The 22,603-nt window shown below is 53.5% G+C and overlaps 2 protein-coding genes across 2 annotated transcripts; both read left to right on the top strand.

The window, feature by feature from the left end:
- The first annotated feature begins 1,564 nt into the window (after positions 1-1,564).
- On the top strand, positions 1,565-4,416 carry LOC127052885 (zinc finger protein with KRAB and SCAN domains 1-like). Its single transcript, XM_050957025.1, has 3 exons — positions 1,565-1,618; positions 2,053-2,219; positions 2,457-4,416. Exons 2-3 carry the CDS (start codon positions 2,144-2,146, stop codon positions 2,858-2,860), a joined length of 480 nt encoding a protein of 159 aa, XP_050812982.1. The 5' UTR covers positions 1,565-1,618; positions 2,053-2,143; the 3' UTR covers positions 2,861-4,416.
- A 20-nt stretch (positions 4,417-4,436) lies between these two features.
- Positions 4,437-21,842, top strand: LOC127052920 (zinc finger protein 345-like). Its single transcript, XM_050957067.1, has 6 exons — positions 4,437-4,537; positions 7,638-7,751; positions 8,641-9,906; positions 12,662-12,665; positions 18,579-20,236; positions 20,643-21,842. Exons 1-5 carry the CDS (start codon positions 4,471-4,473, stop codon positions 19,564-19,566), a joined length of 2,439 nt encoding a protein of 812 aa, XP_050813024.1. The 5' UTR covers positions 4,437-4,470; the 3' UTR covers positions 19,567-20,236; positions 20,643-21,842.
- The last annotated feature ends 761 nt before the right edge of the window (positions 21,843-22,603 follow it).

Here is a 22,603-nt window from a genome sequence, read left to right as displayed (position 1 = left end):
CAAGAAAACAGGGAAATGGAAACTGCCCTGGATGAGATTGAAAAAACAGTGCCCTCCAAAGAGATTGGGAAAATGGGTGGCAATATAAGTTTATGGAGGGGATGGGATAATGGGATAGCCTAATTTCGGTAATTAATTTGTCTTTGACTACTAGCGGTAAATATGCCCAGTGGCTTGTGATGGGATGTTAGATGGGGTTGGGATCTGAGTTACTACAGAGAATTCTTTCCTGGGTGTTTGGCTGGTGAGTATTGCCCACATGCTCAGGGTTTAACTGATTGCCATATTTGGGGTTGGGAAGGAATTTTCCTCCAGGGCAGATATGTTCAAGGAATATTATTTTATAAATGTTCTGAGTTAACTGAAATGATATTTAGTGATAGTAACTCTGTGATTTTATTTTCTCATCTCTTGCTTATCAAAGGTCCAGCATGCCCTGCCTTCCAGAGGAAATCACTGAGATTTCTGAGCAAATAAGAAAGTCCAGCTGCACAAAATGTGCATAGTTCAGTTGTTTATAAAAGATGTACATTGTGCAATTGTTTTGTAGAGAGAAATATTTTGGTTTTCATGGAATAACACCGCTGGAATATAAAGGCATAATAGAGATGTTTAATTTTAATGTACATTTCAGTTAAGAACAAAAAACATGTTAACTCTATATAGTAAATATGTTTAGGTGCTTGTTTTTGAAAAAAATACTGAAATGAAAAGTAAGCCATTTTTGTTGATATACCTTGTTACAATAATAAAGTTTTTACATTTTGAAAAATACCTGTCTTGGTGTCCACACTTACAGTGGAGATTTCAAACCGGTAGCAAGTTCCTATCACAGTTTACAACTCTCATCTTTGTCATCCTGTGGGCCAGAGGTAGTTGATTGTGGTGGATGGTTGATGCTCGGCCAGAACTTGCTACCCCAGGGCAGAGACAGAATTTGCTACCTCTTGCTTTTCCAGGTACCGCTGGCATAGAGCAGCTGCGTGGAAGACCTTACAGCAGCTGCAGCAGTACAGCTGTGCCACTGTGAGGTGTGTAGTGTAGAAATAGCCTTTGAAGTCAAGGGGAGGTTTACCTTTGATTTCAATGGGGAAAGAAGTCCAGCACCTCTGTGTATTCAGCAGCTGAGGAGTTTGCCCCACAAGTTCATTTGCCGGGTGCCGGCTCAAATCGATTAGGAACCATTTGATGAACTCTGACATTCAGACCTACATTTAAGAGCCTAACCTGCAACCAGCCACCTGTGTGAAATAGGGTGCAATGATCTGGCTGGGCAAACATTTGCTATGTGGACTTTATTTAGCTCCCTGGCATGGTTAATTTCTTAGACTTGTCCAGGCATGGATGCAGGCACTTTGCATTTAATAGGTTGAATGACAGTGATCCTTTCAGTGTACCCGGGGAATTTAAAGAAAGAACCATAGAGCTCCCAAGCCTTCCCCAGGTCTAGAGGGGACCAGGCAATGCTGTAAGGGGAACTTAATAAAGACAGGAACTTCCTGCTCAGCTGTTTCCTCTGGAAGTATCAGGCTGGAGTCCCTCAGCACTGAGCGGCTGAATGCAATTGATGAACTCTCCTTTGGAAAACACCTTTGGGAATAGCCCTTCCAAGCGGTGAGTCTCTGGGCTAAAGTGGAATTGCAGGGAGAGGCGGCTCCAGGGGGTGAGAGAGACACAAGCAAAGGCAGGAAATTGCTACCTGGAGGAAAAGGCTGCCAGGACCAGGGGAGCGTAGCTGAACTGTGGCTGGGACTAGAGGGATCCCGCACGGGCAGGGCTGAGCCCAACAGTCAGGAGAGCATTTGCACCGTATTTAAGTTTGTGATCATGTAAGGAGTGTGTTACGGGGTCTCGCTGGGTGAAGCAGCCACTTGTTGGTAGAATAGCGGCACTAAAAGCTGCTGTCAGGTTCCGGTCACCTACTGAACCAAAAAAACCTGAGTTATTCACCCAGATCTATGCCAGTTTCCCTGGCCTGCGTTACGCAGGAGATCAGACTAGGATCTACGAACATCTGCCAATTTCTCCCCACAGCCTTGAACAAACCTCCAGGGAAAATTCTCCATCAGCTGAAGTCAGGGGCCAGTTGTTGCAAAACACACTCCAGCCCCTCTCTGCTTTCACATCCTCAGCCAAACCTGCCATGATCTGGCTGGAGCGTGAGGAGGAGCTAAGCAGCCTGATTCTCCAGGACTCCAAGGAAAGGGAAGGCCCGAGAGGTGAGGAATGAGTGACATCAGCTCAGAGATTGTCTGGGAGAGCAGGGAAAAGCTGGGATCCCACCAAAGCCATTGGGAGCTCCCCAGTCTGTCTTGTCCCCTGCAGGTGCCCTGGCCTCATGGTAGGCATCACTCCCAGCTCCCATCTGACCCCTGGCGGGAGCCCTCACCTCCCCCAGCATTGGGGGGATTTGCTTCTGCCCATCAGCTGCATCTCTTTCTCTTGCTCTCCCCTAGAAGGTGCCAGGACAGGGAATGAGAACGAGGAGGAGAATCCCCAGCAGGAAGGGTCCGCGGGAACAGAGCTGCACAGGACATCTGCCACACAGCGGGGAGGAGGTAGCGAGACCCCGGGCGGGGCAGGACCGCAGCAGGCAGAGCCCCTAAAGGAGAACGAAGCCAGAATGGGGGAGAAACTCTACCAGTGCACCCAGTGCCACAAACGCTTCAGCCGCAGCTCCAGCCTGCTCTGTCACTGGCGCTCCCACATGGGTGAAAAGCTGTTTCACTGCACCGTGTGTGGGAAGGTCTTCACGCAGCATGGGAACCTCATGGAGCACAGCTGGATCCACGCCGGGGAGCGCCCCTTCTGGTGCCCCCAGTGCGGGAAGGCCTTCGCCCTGAGCACTTCCCTGAGCTAGCACTGCCACAGCCACACCAGGAAGCGGCCCTACACGTGCCTAGAGTGCGGGAAGGGCTTTGGGGTGAGCTCTGCGCTCGTGGTCCATCAGTGCATCCATACTGGGGAGCGGCCCTACTGGTGCGGGGAGTGTGGGTGCGGCTTCTGCCACAGCTTCAACCTGGTACGGCACCTGCACACCCACACCGGGGAGCGGCCCTTCAGCTGTGCCCAGTGCGGAAAGCGCTTTGGGGAGAGCTCCACCCTGATCCAGCACCGGTGCACCCACATCAGCGAGCACCTATACCAGTGCTCTGACTGTGAGCAGGGCTTCAGCTAGGCCTCCCACCTGGCTCAGCACTGGCGCACCCACAGCGGGGAGCGGCCCTACGCCTGTGCCAAGTGCGGGCGGCGCTTCGGGGAGAGCTCCAACTTCATCAAGCACCAGCAGGGGCATTCAGGGGAGCGGCCCTACAAGTGCCCCTGGTGCAGGAAAGGGTTCGGCCGCCATTCCAACCTGATCCACCACCAGCACACCCACGTGGACACCAAGCCCTTCAAATGCCCTGACTGTGGGAAGGGCTTCACCCAGAGCAGCCGCTGCACCCAGCACTGCCGGGTCCATGCCAGCCAGAAGCCCTGCCAGTACCCCCAGTGGGGGAAGGGCTTCAGCCAGAGCTCCCAATACACCTACCACCAGTGCAGCCACACTGGAGAGCGGCCCTTCCGCTGTGCTAGCTGCGGGCAGGCCTTTAGCCTCAGCTCCTACCTGATCTGGCACCAGAAGATCCACAGTGAGGGGACCCCTGCTAGCCAATGACATGGGGTGGGAGAGGGTGTGGGAAGTTTGGGTGGAAATCAGCTCAGAGAGACCCTGCCATGGACCCACCTGGGGGGAGAGGGGCTCAGTCGTGATTCAGCACCAGGGAATCCCCATCCAAGAAAGCCCCTGCCATTGACCCACAGGCTGTGTGGGAAAGAAGCTGACATGGTAACTCAGCCTCTGCCATCAAGTGAGATCCCAGTGTGCTGCGGTGGCTGGCCAGGATCCTGGGAATGTTGAATAGGAACCAGGAGACTATTCCCAGAGACTGGATCCAGTTCTGGTGCCCACAGTTCAAACCGGATGGTACATAACGATGGCCATACTGGGTCAGACCAATAGTCCATCTAGCCCAGTTTCCTGTCTTCTGACAGTGGCCAATGCCAGGTGCTTCAGAGGGAGTGAACAGCACAAGCAATCATTGAGTGATCCATCCCCTGTTGTCCACTCCCAGCGTGTGGTGGCACATTGGAGTGGGTTCATAGACGTTGCCAGACTGGCTCAGCTCCTAGCACCATCTAGTGCCATATTCCAACTCTGACAGTGCCCCAGCTGCTGCTGATAAAGGTGTGAGAACCCTACAATAGCACATGTGGGGTAATCTGCCCCCCATGTTAGGTCTCAGCCTGGACTGTAACGGAGCATAGTGGCCTTTAGTGCCAGCCACAAGAATAGTTCCGAGTCTGGAAATACCTTCCTTGTAGTGAATGACGGAAGAAGCTTGATCTCTTTGTTTCTCCAAGGGAAGGCTCAGAGGTAACTTGATTCGGGTTTACACGCCCCTGCATGGGAAGGAGATTCCTGGGCAGATGGCTCTGTCATCAACAAAGTCTGAACGAGATGCACAGCTGGGAGCTGCAGCAGACCGGAACGAAGGTGCACAGTTTCGACAGTGTGGGGAAGCAGCCACCCGGGCAGCCTTCCCAAGGGACATGGTGGATTCTCCATCACTTGGGGTCTTTAGATGGTGACTGGAAGGTTATCCTCCAAGACATGCTGTAGCTCTGCCACGAGCTGTCTTGGATCTCTGGGTGAGTTTCTGGCCTGCGTTACAGAGCTCAAACTAGATGATCCCAATGGTCTCTTCTGGCCTTAAAATCACCTTTAAACTAGAGAGTCTCACACTTTGTTGCTTCTGCAGGCGGAGCCCGTTGCACAAGCCAGGGGCTCCTTGCATTCCTACTAGCTCCAGTGGGCCACTCTCTCATCCCTTCCTGTTTCTGGGACTCCCATCCTCACCACACCCTGCCCTGTGTCTGGGGCTCTGTGTGCTCCGGATGACTCCATCCCCCATACAATTATCCCCTGTTCACCTCCCGTTGCTGGGGTTCTATCTGCCTCCCCAGCCCCTATTCCCCCCCTTCTGTGTATCCCCACTTCCCCCATATCAGAGTCCCTTTTTCCTTCTACCAGGGGTTCTCTATGCCCCCAGGTCTCTGTGCTGCTATTCCCCCTGTATCAGGGTCCCTCATTCTCCCCCTCATGCCAGGGGCTTTGTATGCCCCCTCACACACCCCTTTGCCCCTTCCCCGTTTTTATTTTCTGTCTGGGAGCTGAGTCATGCAGGATGTCAACCTTTTAAACTGAGCTGGGGGTACTGGGACCCAGGAAGGTGTGAAAAGCTGTCATCAACCTCTTCTTTGAGCTATGGACAATTACAGAGATGGAGGAAGCTGTAGTTCTGTTAACCAAAGACCAAGGGCTGTGTGCACCCCTTTTCCCCATTCTATTTTGTTTTTGTTTTTTTACCAGATCCATAGGGTTCTGCCCATTGATGCCTAGAACGTGGCCTGAAATTGCAGAATTGATCAGCCATGGTATTCAACAGTGATCATGTTATAGACCATCAGAGAAATGTCATCAAAGTTGAGTGCAGTGATGTGTGTGTGGAGATGCTTTGGTGGGAGCTTAAATTTGATCGGATGCCAGGAAAACCATGTTGAGAGAGCCCCTGTCCCTGAATTACATGGGGTGGGGGAGAAAGTTCAGAGCTTAGACATAGTGGGCACTAGAGCCTCCTTGAAATCACTTTACACCAGCTGAGAGTCTGACCACATTGGGTCTCCTCCAATTTCTTCCATATGGGATAGAATCCTGTGCCCTTGCTCATTAAGATGTCTTGTGACCTTCATGGGTGGGGTGCCAGGGGACAGGCTGATATGGCAGGGGACCAGGTTTATGGGCTGACATTATTTGGTTATCTGTTTTGGAGACAGGGTTCTCTCAGCCAGGCGGCAAGGGAACTGAGTTCTGGAAGTATCTGCATTCAGATCTGTTACTTTCCCCTCCCCTGCTCAGCAGAAATCGTTAACCTCCAGGCCCAGCCTGTACCCTAGAGATCTATGCCTGTTCCGAATTAAGAACATAAGAACGGCCATACTGGGTCAGACCAAAGGTCCATCTAGCCCAGTATCCTGTCTACCGCCAGTGGCCAATGCCAGGTGCCCTAGAAGGAACGAACAGAACAGGAATCAAGTGATCCATCCCGTTACCCAATCCCAGCTTCAGGATTTGGAATCCAAATGCTGCAGGCTCTTTGCTCTGCTGGATCTTGCAGCCTCTTGTAATGATGCCCATGGGCGGGATATTTGCATAGATTGAACCCAGGAGCTCTGGATCTAAAAGCTCAAGGTATGGCTGCCTGAGTGATGGGAGCAAAGCACTCAGCTGAGAGGCTGTAGGAAGCTCATAAACGTCCATAAAGAGTCTGGCCACTATATGGGGACACATGAGTCACCCTGTGTGGGTTATTCTTCGGGTTGGGGGCAAGTCCCAAAGGTTGCTAAAAACCAGAGCTCCCTGTGAGGCCTCCTGGCCTCTCCAGCGCTTGGCTCCTCAGTGCTAGGTCAGGAGCCAGTGACATCAGGGGAATGTCTCCTCTGTGCCCAGAGCTGCCCTGGCGGCTCCCAGATGTCTGACCATCCCCACCCCCAATATCAGTTCCCAGTGTGTACCCAGATCCCACTCCCACACTCCAGCTCCCGGAGCCAGGGCTGGATTTCCAGTTAGGAACAGGAGACCCGTGCCCGGGGTGCCGCTGGCGTTCTAGGGGCACCTAAAAGTCAAAGGAGCGGGTTAAAGTTTTGTATTTTTAAGAAGAACCATGAAGGTGAGCTGCAGGCATGGGTGGGGGAGGGTGAAGAGGCTGTGCCTGGGGGGCATAAGGTATCAATCTGGCCTTGCCTGGAGCCCCCACTACAAGGGCAGGAGTTACAACAGCCCAGGATATGCCAGGGCCCGGCCCGGGGGGGTGCAGGGTTCCCGGGAGGGCGCGAAGTTCTCGCATTGTAAGTGGGGTGCAGGATATCCCTTATCTGCCTGCGGGGGGCGGGTTTAGACACCGGCTTCTCCCCGGGGGTCGGTTGGGGCGGGAGACCGTGGCTAGGACAGATCAGCTCCGCAGTCTCCCGATGCCGGCGGCCTGGCGAGCTCAGAGTTAAAACCAGCGAGCTCCGAGCCCCGGGCCGGAAGGGAGCGGCCGGCGCTGCCCAGGCCCACGTGCGGCTGGAGTCGGGAGAGGCGGCGGCCGCAGCCGCAGAGGCAGGAAATCGCTGCCCTGGGGGGTGGGCTGGGATCGGAGCCGAACTGGGACCGGAGACTTCCCCCCTCTCCGCAGCCAGCTCCGGGGTCTGCAGCTGAGCCCGGCAGGGTCCCTGCTCCAGCCCTGGGTTATTTCCTGCCCTGCCCTCCGCCTGCACGTTCAATAAACCTCCCGTGCTTAGATCCACGTGCAGCTCCTTCCTGTCCGGACCCATCGCTGCAGGGGGCCAGCTCCCCGCCCGTGTGCCTGGAGATCCCCTGCAGGGGGTGCGGCCCATCTGCTCCCAGGGGTCTCCCTGCCTCAAAGGGCCCCTGGGAACATCCCCTCCGCAGCAGAGAGCTGGGCCGGGATCCAAGCCTGGGCATGTTCTCTGCACCGAGCCCTGGGGGGAGATTTCACCGAGCCCCGTCTCACCTTCTTTCTTCTCCTGAACAGGAGTCCCCATCCTCGACCCAACCACGATCCCCCGGATGGAGCGAGGGGAAGAGCCCAGGGTCCCAGATCTCCAGAGCTCTGAGGGGAGGAAGATCCCAAGAGGTGCCGGTGCAGGTGAGGAATGAGCAACACTGGCTTGGAGACCATCCTGGAACAAAGGGAAAAGCTGGGATCCCAGCAAAGCCACCAGGAGCCCCCCCAGTTCTGTCTCCGCTCGTATGGCAGCACGTACACGCCTTGCTCAGGTTCGGTGCCCCACTGCGCCAGGTGCTGCACAAACAGAGAGCTAGCACCTGACCTGAAGAGCTTTCACTCTTAAGAGGCAAAGGGTGCTGGGCGGGAAAGGAATGCAACATACAAGGGTTTGGCTTGACATAGCTCCGTGTATTGGGCCCTTGCAATGTATGGTCAGATCCACAGCTAATGTCAATCAGTGTTGCTGGTTGATTCACACCAGCCCCATTGTCTCTGTGGAGCTACGGGTGATTCTCACCAGCTGCAGATCAGGCCCCATTGACTCCATCGGAGTGATGCCGGTTTACGCAAGCATGGGATCTAGCTTGATCTGCACCTTAAATACCAACTGGTACTCACCGCTTCCTTCGTCCTGGTTATAAAAGATTAAATGAGCGTTGCAATACGAGTTTCAGATATATCCTCATTATCCAAAGCTCTGAGTTTTCACTCCTACCCTTCGTGTCACGTACAAATGTAAATAATTCCCTAATCATCTTGTCTCACTCAGTATCATCCCAAGCAGGTCACTCCCAGCTCCCACCTGTCCTGCCTAACGCCTGGCAGGAGCCCTCCCTCCCCTCAGCCTTTCTCTGAGGGCTCATCTGGGCCAATGGAGTGGAACCTGCCCCTCCTCTCTCTTTAGGGAAGGGTTTGTGGGAATTTGCTTCCTGCCCATCAGGTTTTCTGCTCCGTGACAAACCCTTTTGCCTCCCTTCTCTCGCCAGCACAGGTAACAAGGCCTGGCTAGATTGTCTCTCTCTCCCAGTAGGTGCCGGGACAGCCAGTGAGAATGGGGAGGAGAATCCCCATCACGAAGGGCCTGCAGAACAAGAGCAACATGGGACGTCCTGGAGCCCCGAGCAGGGAGATGTCGGTGAGGCAGGACGGCAGCAAGGAGACCTTATGAGGGAGAGCTCTGCTGAACAGGAAGGAGATCCCTGGCAGCTCCAAGACTTCTCTGGCTGTCAGGAGGAGAGACTGGCCATATGTGGGCAGTGTGGGGAGAGCATCTCTCAATACAAAGACCTCACTGAGCACCAGAGATCCCATAGAAGGGAGAGACCCCATCAATGCCCTGACTGCGGGAAGGGTTTCACCTGCAGCTCCCACCTCCTCCAGCACCAGCGCACCCACACTGGCGAGAGACCCTTCCAGTGCCCCGACTGCGGGAAGGGCTTTGGGGTCAGCTCCCACCTTGTTGTCCACCAACGGGTCCACACAGGGGAGCGCCCCTACAAATGCCCCAGCTGCGGGAAGGGCTTTAGCCAGAGCTCCCACCTGGCCAAGCACCAGCGCACCCACACTGGGGAGCGGCCCTACAGGTGTGCAGCCTGTGGGAAGAGCTTTGGGGACAGCTCCTACCTGATTCAGCACCAGTACACCCACACCGGGGAAAGCCCTGGCCTGGCTGGTGGGATGGGTGCGGAGGAGAGGCCTTACCCATGTCCCCAGTGCGGGAAGAGCTTTGGCACCAAGCTGGCCCTGAGCCGGCACCAGAAGGTGCACAGCGAGGAGCGGCCCTATGAGTGCGCTGAATGCGGGAAGAGTTTCAAGCTAAGCCGGCTGCTTATTCAACACCAGCGGATCCACACTGGGGAGCGGCCCTACCGATGCCCCGACTGCGGGCAAAACTTCGGCCGCAGCTCCCACCTCCGCTCGCACCAGCACATCCACACCGGCGAGAAACCCCACCCTTGCCCTGACTGCGGGAAGGGCTTCAGCCACGGCTTCCAGCTGGCTCAGCACCGGCGTGTCCACACGGGAGAGCGTCCCTACGGGTGCCCTGACTGCGGGCGCAGCTTCAGCCACCGCTCCACCCTCATCAAGCACCAGCGCACCCACACCGGGGAGCGGCCCTACCACTGTGCCCAGTGTGGCAAGGACTTCAACTGGAGCTCGGCGTTCATCAAGCACCGCCGGACCCACTCGGAGGAGCGGCCCTTCCGCTGCGCGGACTGCGGGAAGGGCTTCCGTGAGAGCTGCACCCTCATCCAGCACCAGAAGATCCACTCGGAAGAGAAACCCTACAAATGCCCCGACTGCTGCAAGAGCTTCAGCCTCAGCTCCTACCTCGCCCGGCACCAGAAAATGCACACGGCCTAGGGACGCCGGTGGGGGGGCCTGCCCTGCCCGCACAGGGGCATTGTGGGTACCTTTCTGAAGTGGGTATGCACCCCCTGCTTGCACAGAGATGTCCTCTTGCCTTCCCTCTGGTGACTGGAGCATGTATCAGAATTTATGTGGAATTTGTGGCCCTGGAGGTTTTTAAGAACAGTTCCAGATCTCGGACAGGTCCCACCTCTCATTGACGGTCCAGGTATATTTGATCCTGCCTCAGTGTGGAGGGGAGGACTAGGTGACCTCTCAAGGACCCTTCCAGCCCTACATTTCTATGACTCTGTGAGTCTGCTGCTAACTCCTAAACTGATTGGATTTCTGATGGGACGAAAACTTTGAATTTCAGAGATTTTAAAAATTTGATTTTTTCGTCCTGATTTGTTGAAAGATCCAAATTTTTCACAAAATATTGTTGGGCAAAATATTTCAGCTGATTTATTGTTTTGACTAATTATATCTTCTGTGATATGAGAGTGTTTCACCACCAGGGCGTTTTCTTGTGGCCACTGCCTCCTGGGCTGTGATGGGGGCGGGGAGGCACAAAGCAGTGGCCCCTCTGCCACGGTCGCCAGCAGTGGTTGGTTCCTATCCCCCTCTGGAGACACAAACGCTGGAGGTGCAGGCAGCTGGTGAATTACCCACTTTCCCGGGGGTAAGGGGGTAACCGTGGCAGGCTGTGGTTCATGCTCTGGCCCCAGGCTCACCATCCGCTACACCATCAACCCCCCCCATTATCCCTGGGCCCTGCTGCCTCCCTGCCCCCTCCCTATCCAGGGCTTTATCTCTCCCAGGGCTTGCTGGGGCTGAGTAAGTCTGCTGTGAAAAATATTAACAAACATACAAATATCACTTTCACAGCAGAAGACTTACCAGCTAGCAAGTCTTGGGGGGGGGGGGGGGGAAATACAACCAAAAAAGCAAAAGAAACAACAAAACAGACAAGAACATCCGAAGCACCTTATTTGTGTTTCTATTCTATTTATGTCCAGTAAAGAATAGAAACAGCTGTAAATTATTTTCATTACTCAGCCTGAAAAAACCCTACATGAATACATTACATTGATTTGGACATACGTGCATATTTATTTGTTTTTACTAAAGTTAATTAAATATTTTAGGAAAAATTGTCAGTGTGGTCACCCGCAAGAGTTGGTGGCCGCACTCAGAGAGCACCAAAAAATTTGTGAAAACCCCTGGTCTAGTGGATCGCACACTGCACTAAGACATGGGTTCTAGTCCCAGCTCTGCCACTGGCCTGCTGGGTGACCTTGGGCATGTCATGTCACACTTCTGTGCCTCAGTTTCCCCATCTGTAAAATGAGGGTGATGATACTTTACCTCCTTTGTAAAGCACTTTGAGATCCACTTGATGAAAAGCACCATATATAGGACCTTGGCAGTATTATATTGTACATTTTAATATAAAGTAAAAGTCAAAATGATAAAGTAATATTCATAGATTCCAAGGCCAGAAGGACCATTGTCATCAGCCAACCTGACCTCCTGCAGAACACAGGCCGTAGAACTTCCCCCAAAAAATTCCAAGAGCAGAGCTTTTTTGAAAAACGTACAATCTTGATTTAAAAATTGCCAGTGATGGAGAATCCATCACTTCATAAACTGGTCCAATGGTTAATTACTCTCAGTGTTAAAAATGGACACGTTATTTCCAGTCTGAATTTGTCTAGCTTCAACTTCCGGCCTTTGGAAGTTGTTATACCTTCTTTTGCTAGATGGAAGAGTCCATTATCGCGTATTTGTTTCCCCTGTAGGGACTTAGACTGTGATCGAGTCTATAACTTCTCTGTGTTAAGGTAAATGGAGAGACTCAAGGAGATCAGTCGCTATGGGGTAGGTTGTGGGGCTAACTGTTGTGATCATTAGAAGCCCGCAGGAGATGGACTGTTAGAGCTGAAAGACGTGACTACCGAAGAACAGGGTCCCGGGGTGAGCCAGGGAATGAGTTCTCTGGGCACTCAGAGGCCGTGTTTACATGAAAGTGACTGGGCTAGAGCGCCACAAATCTGGGTTTGGTTCCTGGTTCTGCTCCAGCCTCTTCATGAGATCGTGGGCATCTTTGTCTCAGTTTCCCTATCTGTCCCTTTCTCTGTTTAGTTTGTCATTTCTTCAGGCCAGGACCTGTTTCTGACTTTGTGTCTTAGCAACACCCAGCACAACGGGGCCCTGAGATGCTAGTGTAATACAGACAAAGAAATGGGAGCGTGAAACCTTACTATTTCTTTACTACCACAACAGAGTTGTGTGGCTTAGTTTGGACAAGGGTGGGGTGCCTTAGACCTGGCTAATTTGGACACCTTGATCTTGGATACCTTTATATGGTTGTCTCTTTGTTTTTCTTAACAAATCTTGTTTCAGTAAGATCCACATTGCCTTGGACTCTCAGGAATTTCCCAGAAGGATAAATGAGCCATCAGCCTTTCGGGAGGGGTGAGTGTTGGGACCTAACTGCTTGTGAATTCTGGTCTAAAGGGTTGAAGCAAAGTGTGTCATTCCCTGGGCTATGTCTAAGGGACAGGTCAGTTCAGCTAAACCCATCAAGATTCCTCCTGACCCTGCCCAGCCAGCTCAGGAATTATGGTCCAGGGGGTAAGAATCTTTCTCCTATGGCTGTGTCACACCCAGCCAATGGAAGATGCTGAATAACCAAGGCAAGTTGAAGGGGTGTAAATTCACAGCAAGATTTCCTTTGCTTAGTGGGAGGTTCCTGTTATTTAATCCCATCTGTCCCAGCATGCTCTGGTTGCTGCTTTCCCTTGCCTGGGGTGAGGGGACTTCAGTCTGCAAGGGCAGGCATTGGTCCCATCTCACCACAATAAGGATCTCGAAAAATGATCTGAGGGAGGTGAATGCCTTTATCTCTAGAGGTGGTGGGGGAAAGCCAGCTGAGGTCTCTTCCCTGTCCTCAGCAGGCCTCAAAGGACACAACCCCATCTAGGGTGACCAGATGTCCTGATTTTATAGGGACAGTCCCAATTGTGGCTTAATGTTCTATAGGTGCCTATTTCCCCTCCACACCTCGTCCTGATTTTTCATACTTGCTGTCTGGTCACCCTAACCCCATCCCAACTGCACCCAGCAGTCTGTACAGCAGTCACGGAACCTTCCAAGCCTCAGTGTTCCATCTGCCCCCATGGCCATGGAACATTCCTGACCCCAAGATTCCATCTGCCACAGGTTCCAGGCCCCAGTGTTCAACTTATCCTGGAACCGCCTGAACCCCAAAGTTCCAACTGCCACAGACCCCTCCTAGCTGGAGCTGTGAGTGGGGGCGCCGGGCACAGGGGAGATGCAGAGAGGAGAGTCTCAGTGAGAGGCAGCTCCTGGGGAGGGAGAGAATCAGCAGCAGAGACAGGAAATCGCTGCCTGGAGGGAGAAGCCACAGGGACAAGGGGATAGAACCAGAGCTGGGACCAGAGAGATCCCCCCCACCCGCCTCCAGCCAGCCCTGGGAGCTGCATGGAGGGAGGTGGGGTCTGTGCAGCTGAGACCAGAAGGGTTCTCCACCCCCCATGCCCCCCAGCAAGTTTCAGGACAGCACAGGAGATCTGTGCAGCAGAGTGCCCCAGCCACATTTGGGTGTCATGGAGTGCGTGAACACAATAGGCTGCTGGGAACAGGAGGGTCTGCTCCCTGAGAGGCCAGACAGACGGATGTTCCCAGTTGGGGGGCAGCCACCTCCATAAGGCACCCAGCTCCTCTCTCCACAGCGCTTAGCTGCTAGTTCTCCTGACCCAGGGCAGCCCATGAAGCTCCCAGGCACCTGGCCACACTTATCTCCTTGATCTAAAATGGGTGATGTGTGTTGTGGCGGTGGAAACCCATGATTCGTCACATGTCACCCCAGAATTGTCAGATTCCAATGAGCTTTTCCGTGTCAAACCTGGTCTTTGCAGGGTGGTTTCTCACTGTGTGACTTAAATAAACCAGGATTTTTTTTTAAAGGAAACTAGGAAATATAATTCCATCATGTACGACCCTAAGAATCTTATCACACAGGTGACTGGCGAGACCTGAGCACCTTTTGTTCTGTGGACCAGCCACTAGAGGGGGATGTGGCAACGCTTTTAGCCCACAAGTCACACAATCAATTGGTCAACAACCACTGAATGTCGGATCAGCTTCCCTGAGTTCTCTCCCTAGTTCTGGAAGGGATGTGGGGCCTGGTGAGGTAGAGCAGGCTGGGCTGGGAGCCAGGACTCCTGGGTTCTATCTGCAGTGCTGGAGCGCGAGGAGTCTAGAGCAGTGGTTACAGAGCAGATCATAGGGGAACACAATGTTCTGGCCTGTTCCTTACAAAAGACCTCCGGGGCCTGTGGACACTGGAGGCTCCCAGGCATTCTGTGGCTCTGCCCCAGCCTATCCATTCCCAGCAGGTGTCCAGACCCCGCTCCCCCGGTGACGCTCTAGTTCCCAGCTGGCTGTGATCGCTGTGGCCCCTGGGGAAATGAACACCCCCTCCCTCCATGCTTTGCACTCTCCTGGCTCTGATCCTGGAGCCCCAGTTATAATGGCCTTGGATACATCAGAGAAAGAGCTGTGGGGGAGATTCCCTGGGGGCTCTTTGGGAGGGAGCATGGTTCCTTCATTAGGAACATCCCGTAGGGGGTAGAATTCCCAGTAGATTTTGTGGGGTGCTGCATTAAAGTTCAGCCAGGCCTGTAATGGGTCCCCCAATATCTGCTCCTGCTGTGAGTTCTCTCTGGGACTGTGAGCCTGAAAGGATCCGGTCCCTCCTGCCCCACACAGCCCTAGCCAGGGTGTCTGTGTTATCCACCACAGGGAATTTGCACCTGTCCACTGAGCTCCTCCCATGCTGGCTCCTTAGGGTCCCAGCTGAAACCCCAAACCAAGACCTGGTGCCAGGGTGGGCTTGGATGGGCACTGGGGCAGGGCTACCAACTCGGTGAGACTGGGCGATCAGAAGATGGGGCAAGAGGAGCCAACGGATGGGCATGTGGGTATGCCAGGGATGGGGGGCAGGGGTCTCCCCTGAAGGTGTAGGGAATGGTCCATCCGCTACAGGAGGGATCTATACCCCCTTCTCTCCAGCCCAGCCCCCCCCCGGGGTACCCTGCATCCCTCCGCCCCGTGCAGAGCCTCTCCCTTCTGCTGGCGCCGCCAGGCCGGGATACCCAAAGCGGATCTTCCCAGAGCGGAGCCGTCCGCGGGGTTGCAATAGCGCAGGGACCTTCCTGTCCAACCCCCTGCCTGCACCCTGGGCTGGAGACTCCGGCAGCACCTGCTCCCCCTGGGGCCGGATCCGCCGTCTGCAATGAGCCCCACCTCCCCCCAGGGAACCAACCAATAACCCGCCCCACCCCGTGCGCTCCGGCCGGGCGGTGAGTGGGGGCGAAGGGGAGGGAGGGAAACAGCAGCCGAGGCAGGAAATCGCTGCCTGGAGGAAGTGGCCACAGGGCCGGGGGCGGGGGTCAGAGCCGAAGGGGGGTCTGGGACCGGAGGAACCCCCCCAGCCAGCTCTAGGGGGAGGTGGGTCTGTGCAGCTGAGCGCAGCAGCCCCCTGCCCCTAGCCCAGTAGGGAGCCCCCGGGACACCGCTGGAGGTTGAGGTTTGTACCACTTCCTTGGAGCAAAGTTACTGACCCCAGGCAGGGAAGGGGAGACGTGCGCTGAGATCTGCCCCCCCCGACCCCCAGCACTCAGGGGTGCTGGGAGAATTTGTGTGAGAGCCACTGAACCAAACTGTCGAGCTCGGATCTGCTAGAAACCACCCCCTAGTCCCAGCACCTCTGCCGCTCTGTGCGCAGCACTGACATGGCACGAGAAGGGTTAACGCGCTGTGTGGTTTCAGGGCCCTTAGGTGATCTTTGCAAGATGAGTTCTACTGCAAAGTGTGACTCAGGCCCCAAAACACCTCTTCCCTGCTTCATAGGTCAGAGCAGTAACACAGTAAACAGCCCTGGAGTGGGGTTCCCCCCACCCCGGGGCAGGGGGCCTCTCTGTGCTAGAATTTGGGGAGGGGGTTGGATGAGATCATAAATGTAGATGACAGAGGCACTAGTGTTGATGGAAGATAGACATCTGGGAGGTATGTGCATTGGTGCGGCATGACATTTTGAATAAAACTAGACCGATGTAAAATTAACCTGGCACACGAGAGGGACCAAAAGCTGGCTAAGCGGCGGGTCTGAAAATGTAACTCTAAATGGGAAATCATCAAGTGGGTGTATTTCTAACGGGGTTCCACCAGAAGGATCGGTTCATGGCCCCCCACTATGTAATATTTTTATTGATGGCCAGGAAGGAAACATGAAATCGTCACTGATAAAGTTTGCAGACAACACACAAACTGGGAGGAGCGATGGATAATGAGGACAAGTTGCTGATGCTGAGCGAGCTGGATTGCTTGGTAGACTGGGTGGAAGCGAAGAATCTGTGTTTCAATATGGCTAAATGAGGGGTGAAAGTAACACTCAACACTTACTGGAGTAGGAGGTGAGGCCTTGGGCGGAAGGGGCTGGGCCAGGGGTCAGCATCCCCAGCCAGCCCATCCAGGCTGCCTGGCCTGCGCCGCCTGAGGGCAATTTAAATCGCCAGCCCCAGGACAGCTGCTCCTTTTGCCCTCAAAGCAGGGTCCTTTGCCGCAGCAGCGCTTTAAAGTCAGCTGCATACGGGCCTGTACGAGCAGCCATTTTTTACCAATACGCCGGACCTCGGCCCGTACCAGCTTACTTTCACCCTGGCTAAATGTGAATGTAGAGAAATAAAGAATGCAGATGATGCTTACAACTTTACCCTGGGAAGCAATGCCTCTGAAGACTTGGGGGTCATGGCAGATAATCAGCTGACCATGAGCTCCCCATGTGACATGGTGGCTGAAAGGGATAAGATATCATTTAGTTGGGGTTGGTTCTGCTTTGAGCAGGGGGTTGGACTAGATGACCTGAGGTCTCTTCCCACCCGAATCTTCTATGATTCTATGCATAAGCAGATGCATATGCAGCGGTATCGTGAGTAGGAGTAGGGTGGTTACTTCACTTCTATATTTGGCACTGGTGTGACCGCTGCCGGAGCACTGTGTGTTCCATTCTTGTGTCCACAGTTCAAGAAGGATGTTGATACATTGGCGAGAGAGTTCAGAAAAGAGCCACGAGAATGAGTAAAGGATTAAGAAACAGGCTTTAAAGTGAGAGACCTGGAATCTATTTAGTTTAACAAGGAGAAGGTTAAGGGATGACTTGTTACAATCTTTAAGCACTTGCCGGGGGAACAAATGTTTGATAATGGGTTTTTCAATGGAGCAGACAAATATGTAAGATAATCCCATGACTGCAAGTTGAAGCTAGACAAATTCAGACTGGAAATAAGACGTCCGTTTTTACAGTGAGGGTAATTAACTGGAAGATTTTAGCAGGGGTTGTGGTAGATTCTCCATCACTGGCAATTTTAAATTCGATGGGATGTTTTTGTCTAAAAGATCCGCTCTAGGAATTATTTTAGGAAAGTTCTTTGGCCTAATGTTAAGCAGGAGTTCACAACCGATGATCCCAACGGCCTCTTTTGGCCTTAGAATCTATGAATTGTGCTGGGTGGTGCAAAGATCCTAAGATCTGGGCCCCCATTGTGCACAGACCTAGTCTGAGATCAAGCTCCGTTGTACCAGACACCACACAGACCCCTACCAAGATCAGGGTCCCGCATTGTGGCGAGGGCTGCATAGACCCTGACCGAGATCAGGACCCCCATTCCACTAAGGAGCTGCACAGACACACAGCGAAAGACCGTCCCTGCTCTGAAGAGCTCATAGTCTAAATAGACAAAGGCAGGATTATTATCACCATTTTACAGATGGGGAAACTGAGGCCCAGAGAGATGCAGTGACTCACCCAGACAGTCTGTAGCAGAGTTCGGAACTGAACCCAGCTTTCCTGAGTCACAGCCTAGCACCTGAGCCCCAAGGCTGGCCATTTAGATGAGTCCGAGGAAGTGTAACAACCAACAGTAAATGCTCGTTTGCCATCGATTTGCAGCTGGAGCCCTGTACTCAGAGCGTGCATCACTCCTGACTCCCATCCCTCCTGTCTGACCCCTGGCCAGAGCCCTGCCCTCTTCCAGCCTTTCTCTGAGGGCTCAGATAGGCCACTGCAGCAAAACCGGCCTCTCCTCTCCCCTCAGGGAAGGGTTTGGGTGGTTTCATTTCCTGCCCATGAGGTTTTCTGCTTGGGGAGAAACTCCTTTGCCTTACCCTCTCTCCCCAGCACAGGGAAGAAGCCCCAGCTGGATTTTCTCTCTCTCCCAGCAGGAAGGGCCTGCAGGAGCAGAGTCGCAGGGGAGGTCCCAGAGCCTCAAGTGGGGAGATGCTGGCAGGTGACAGGGCAGGATGGCAGCAGGGGGAAGAGAGGATGGGGCAGTGCTGGTAAAGGGCTGTGACTGTGCAGCTCCAGGGGCGATCAGAGCTTGGATCTGAGTCATATTGTGTGTGGTTCATTCTCTCTCTCCCAGCGTGAGAACAAGGAGGAGCCGGGACATTCTCAGGAAGAGGTGTGGCCAGAACCCCACAAATGTCCCTCTTGCCACCCGAGCTGGGGGAGCCACTGACCATTTGCAGCCAGTGTGGGAAGAGCTACAGCCTGAGCACCCAGTTCCTGCGGCACCAGCGGACCCACGTCCGTGAAAAACCCTTCAAGTGCGATGAGTGCGGGAAGAGCTTCGTGGACAGCTCAGCCCTGCTCACGCACCGGCGTGTCCACACTGGGGAGCGGCCCTACCGCTGTGCCGACTGTGGCCGGAGCTTCAGCCGCAGCTCCAACCTGATCCGGCACCAGCGCACCCACCGGGGACTGCGGCCCCACCAGTGCCCCGACTGTGGAAAGAGCTTTGTTGAGGCCTCCTGCTTCCTGCAGCACCGGCACTCCCATGCAGGTGAGCGCCCCTACCTCTGCCCTGACTGCGGGAAGAGCTTCCGCCACCGCTCCATCCTCCTGGCCCACCGCCGCACCCACCTGGGGGAGCGGCCCTACACCTGCTCTGATTGTGGGAGGAGCTTCCACCAGAGCTCCCAGCTCTCCGCCCACTGCCGGGCTCACCTGGGCATCAGGCCCTTCCAGTGCCCTGACTGTGAGAAGAGCTTCTTGGACAGTTCCTCTCTGATCATCCACCAGCGCATCCACACCGGAGAGAAACCCTACAGGTGCCCTGAGTGTGGGCGCAGCTTCAGCCGCAGCTCCAACCTCCTCCGGCATCAGCGCATCCATGCCAGGGACCAGCCCTTCAAGTGCCCCCAGTGCTGGAGGAGCTTCCGGGATGGCTCGGGTCTGGCTCAGCACGAGGGGTCCCACCTGAAAGCTAAGACGTACCAGTGCACCCAGTGTGGGAAAGGTTTCAGCCAGAGTGCCACCCTCATTAGACATCAGAGAATTCACACCGGGGAGCGGCCCTACACCTGCTCTGAGTGCGGGAAGAGCTTCAGCCAGAGCTCCACCCTCTTCCGACACCGGAGGATCCACACAGGCGAAAGGCCCTACAAGTGTCCCCAGTGTGGGAAAAGCTTCATCGAGAGCTCAGCCCTGATCCAGCATCAGAGAAGTCACATGTGACAGAGGCTACTAGGGGAGTGCATCCGTTGGAAGTCAACCATTGGCCAGTATCAGAGTGGTGCTGGTAGGAGCAGGTGCCTAGAATATCATGGATTAATTGGTGGGAGGAAACATCAACCATTGGCCAATGTCAGTGTGGTATTGGCATGACAGCATGGCTGGAACATCATAGATTATTTGGCTGGAGGAGAGGATCAACTATTGACCAATATCACCATGGTGTTGTTGTGCATTTGTGTCTGGAATATCATAGATCATCAGATGGATGAGAATGTCAACAACTGGCCAATGTCAACATGGCTTTGGTGTGAGAAGTGTGTCTGAATTATCATAAATTAATCAACCACAGGAGATCAACCATTGGCCAATGTCAGCATGGTTTTGGTGTGAGTATGTGGCTGGATTATTGTAGATAAATCAACCCAAGGCAAAGATCAACCATTGGCTAATGTCAACGTGGTTTTGATGCGAGAATGTGGCTGGACTGTCATAGATAAATTGACTGGAATTTTCAAATGACCCTAATGGTGCAACCAGATTCGAAATCCCCCCTTGGAAATCCCAACCATAGGTGTGAAAGGCCAGAAAGAACCATTACTGTCACCCAGCCTGTCCTTGTGCCTAGCACAATGATATACTGACGTTCAGGAGGTGCGGAGTCTTCTCAATGGTAATTGTACTTTCCTGTTTCTGTACGAATTGTCTTTTCCAAGGTGTGTTTGATGTGGTATTTAACAAGGTGAAACAAGGTGAAACATTTCCCAAAATAAGACCCCATCATTTCTGCCGTGTAAATGGACCAAATGTCAGTGTTCAAAGTGACCTGCAGAGGGGGAGGAGGGAAAATTAAGGCTGGGTTTGGGTCCCTTTTCTTTATCTTTTGTGAAAAAAGTCTGGCCATTTTATTTTTTAAAAAATTCTGCTTGGTTTGGGTGTGTCCCACAGTAAAGCCGTGTCTACACACAACGTTAGTAGCTCTTTCACTACACTGGTCTAGTTACAGTAGTGTGGGCTCAGTTATACTGTTAGGAAGGGAACGTTTTTGTATTATTGCTGTTCATTTCTATTTACCATAGTGCCTAGGAATCCTTGGTGTGGACCAAAACCCCATGGTGCTTGGTGCTGTACAAAGGCGGAACAAGACGTCATTTCCTGCCCCAGAAACCATACAATCTAAGTCCAAAACAAGAGACCACCGATGGATACAGATGGAATGATTTTGGAGTACAAGGAAACAATGGGACAGTACTGGTCAGAGTGACTGACTGTGGTTTCAGCACCAGCAGTCTCACCCCTGTCAAGTTTTTGGTAGGACTGATGGCATAGGAGGGATTTGAAGGAGGAGGATGTTTAAGGGGGGGCCCCCTCCCCGGCATGAGAGTTCAGCATGGGAGAAAGCACAAAGGGGTTGGTTGGAAAATGTTAATCCAATCTGGACTGAACAATGGTCAGTGATGGAGAGTCCACCACGACCCTTGGAGAGTTGTTCTTATGCTTAATTATGATCCTCACAAAACTTTGCCCCTTAGTTCCAGTCTGAATTTGTCTAGCTTCAACCTCCAGCCATTAGATTTTGTTATGCAATGTAACTGTATCAGTTAAAAAAAAAAAAATCACACCCTGACCAACAAACTGCTAGTAAAAGACCTATTGGGGAGACAGTAATACTGGTGATAAAGGCCTGCTGTAAGGTGACCAAATGTCCTGATTTTATAGGGACAGTCCCAATTTTGGAGTCTTTTTCTTATACAGGCTCCTATTACCCCCCATTCCCTGTCCTGATTTTTCACACTTGCTGTCTGGTCACCCATGTCTGTTGTTGGAATAGCTTATTCTGTCCGGGGAAATGATATAAGTAAAGCTAAAATAACTCTTTTGGTGGTATAAGCTATGTCTCCACTAGGGGGCTTGCTAATATAACTATCCTGCTATAACAGGTGTTCTCAAACTTTTTTTGCTGGGACGGGGACCCCCTTTGAAAATACTTCAGGCTGTGATGACCTCCCCCCAAAAAGCGATGCCGCGCTCATGCCATCCTTACTTCTGCGCTGCTGCTGGCAACAGCGCTGCCTTCAGAGCTGGGCGCCAGGCCTGCAGCCACTGCTCTCGCAACCCCCCTACAATAGTCTTGTGGTCTCCTTTTGGGCCAGGAGCCCCCAATTTGAGAAACTCTGTGCTATAAACTATACATTTCCCAAACCCAAAGAAAAGCTCTGTGTAAGTGCGTCTATCTTACCAGCAGAAGTTGGTCCATTAAAAGATATTACAGTACCTCACCCACCTGGTCTCTGATATCTTGGGACCAGCCCGGTTACCACAGCACTGCATAAGCTACACGGAAAGCTCTTTCTAGTGTAGACGAGACCCAACTCTGTGTGGCTAGACCACGTGGGGAAGGGTTTAGGAGTCTACTCCGTCCATGCTCCTGTAGCTCATGGCTCTTCAGAAGTTAATATGCGGCTCCTGGTATAGGCGCCAACTCCGGGGCTGGAGCTACGGGCGCCAACTTTCCAATGTGCCGGGGGGAGCTCACTGCTGAACCCCTGGCTCTGCTACAGAAACTGCCCCCACTCCACCCCTTCCTGCCCCCTCCCCTGAGCCTGCCGTGCTCTCACTCCTCCCCCTCGCCCCCCCAGTCTCCTGCGTGCCACAAAACAGAGGCGCGAGAATGGAGGGGGAGGGGCTGCCGGTGGGTGGGAGGTGCTGGGAGCAGGCGGAAGAGCTGATGGAGGGCTGCTGACGTATTACTGTGGCTCTTTGATAAGGTACATTGGTAAATTCTGGCTCCTTCTCGGGTTCAGGCTGGCCACCCCTGTGTTAGACCAACAAGGCCCAGGGTTCAATCATTCCATTGGTCATAGGTGTTGACTCCGTGGGTGCTCCGGGGCTGGAGCACCCACAGGGAAAAATTGGTGGGTGTTCTGCACCCACCAGCATCTCCCCGTCCCCCCCCAACCCCAGCTTACCTCCACCTCTGCTCTGCCTCCTCCCCTGAGTGCGCCACTGTGCCACTTTTCCCCCCTAGCTCCCAGCACTT

The sequence above is a fragment of the Gopherus flavomarginatus genome, chromosome 5, assembly GCF_025201925.1.
Source record: "Gopherus flavomarginatus isolate rGopFla2 chromosome 5, rGopFla2.mat.asm, whole genome shotgun sequence".
NCBI lineage: Eukaryota > Metazoa > Chordata > Testudines > Testudinidae > Gopherus > Gopherus flavomarginatus.
Note: the sequence above shows the minus strand (reverse complement) of the source record. Positions and strands in the feature narration are given on the sequence as shown.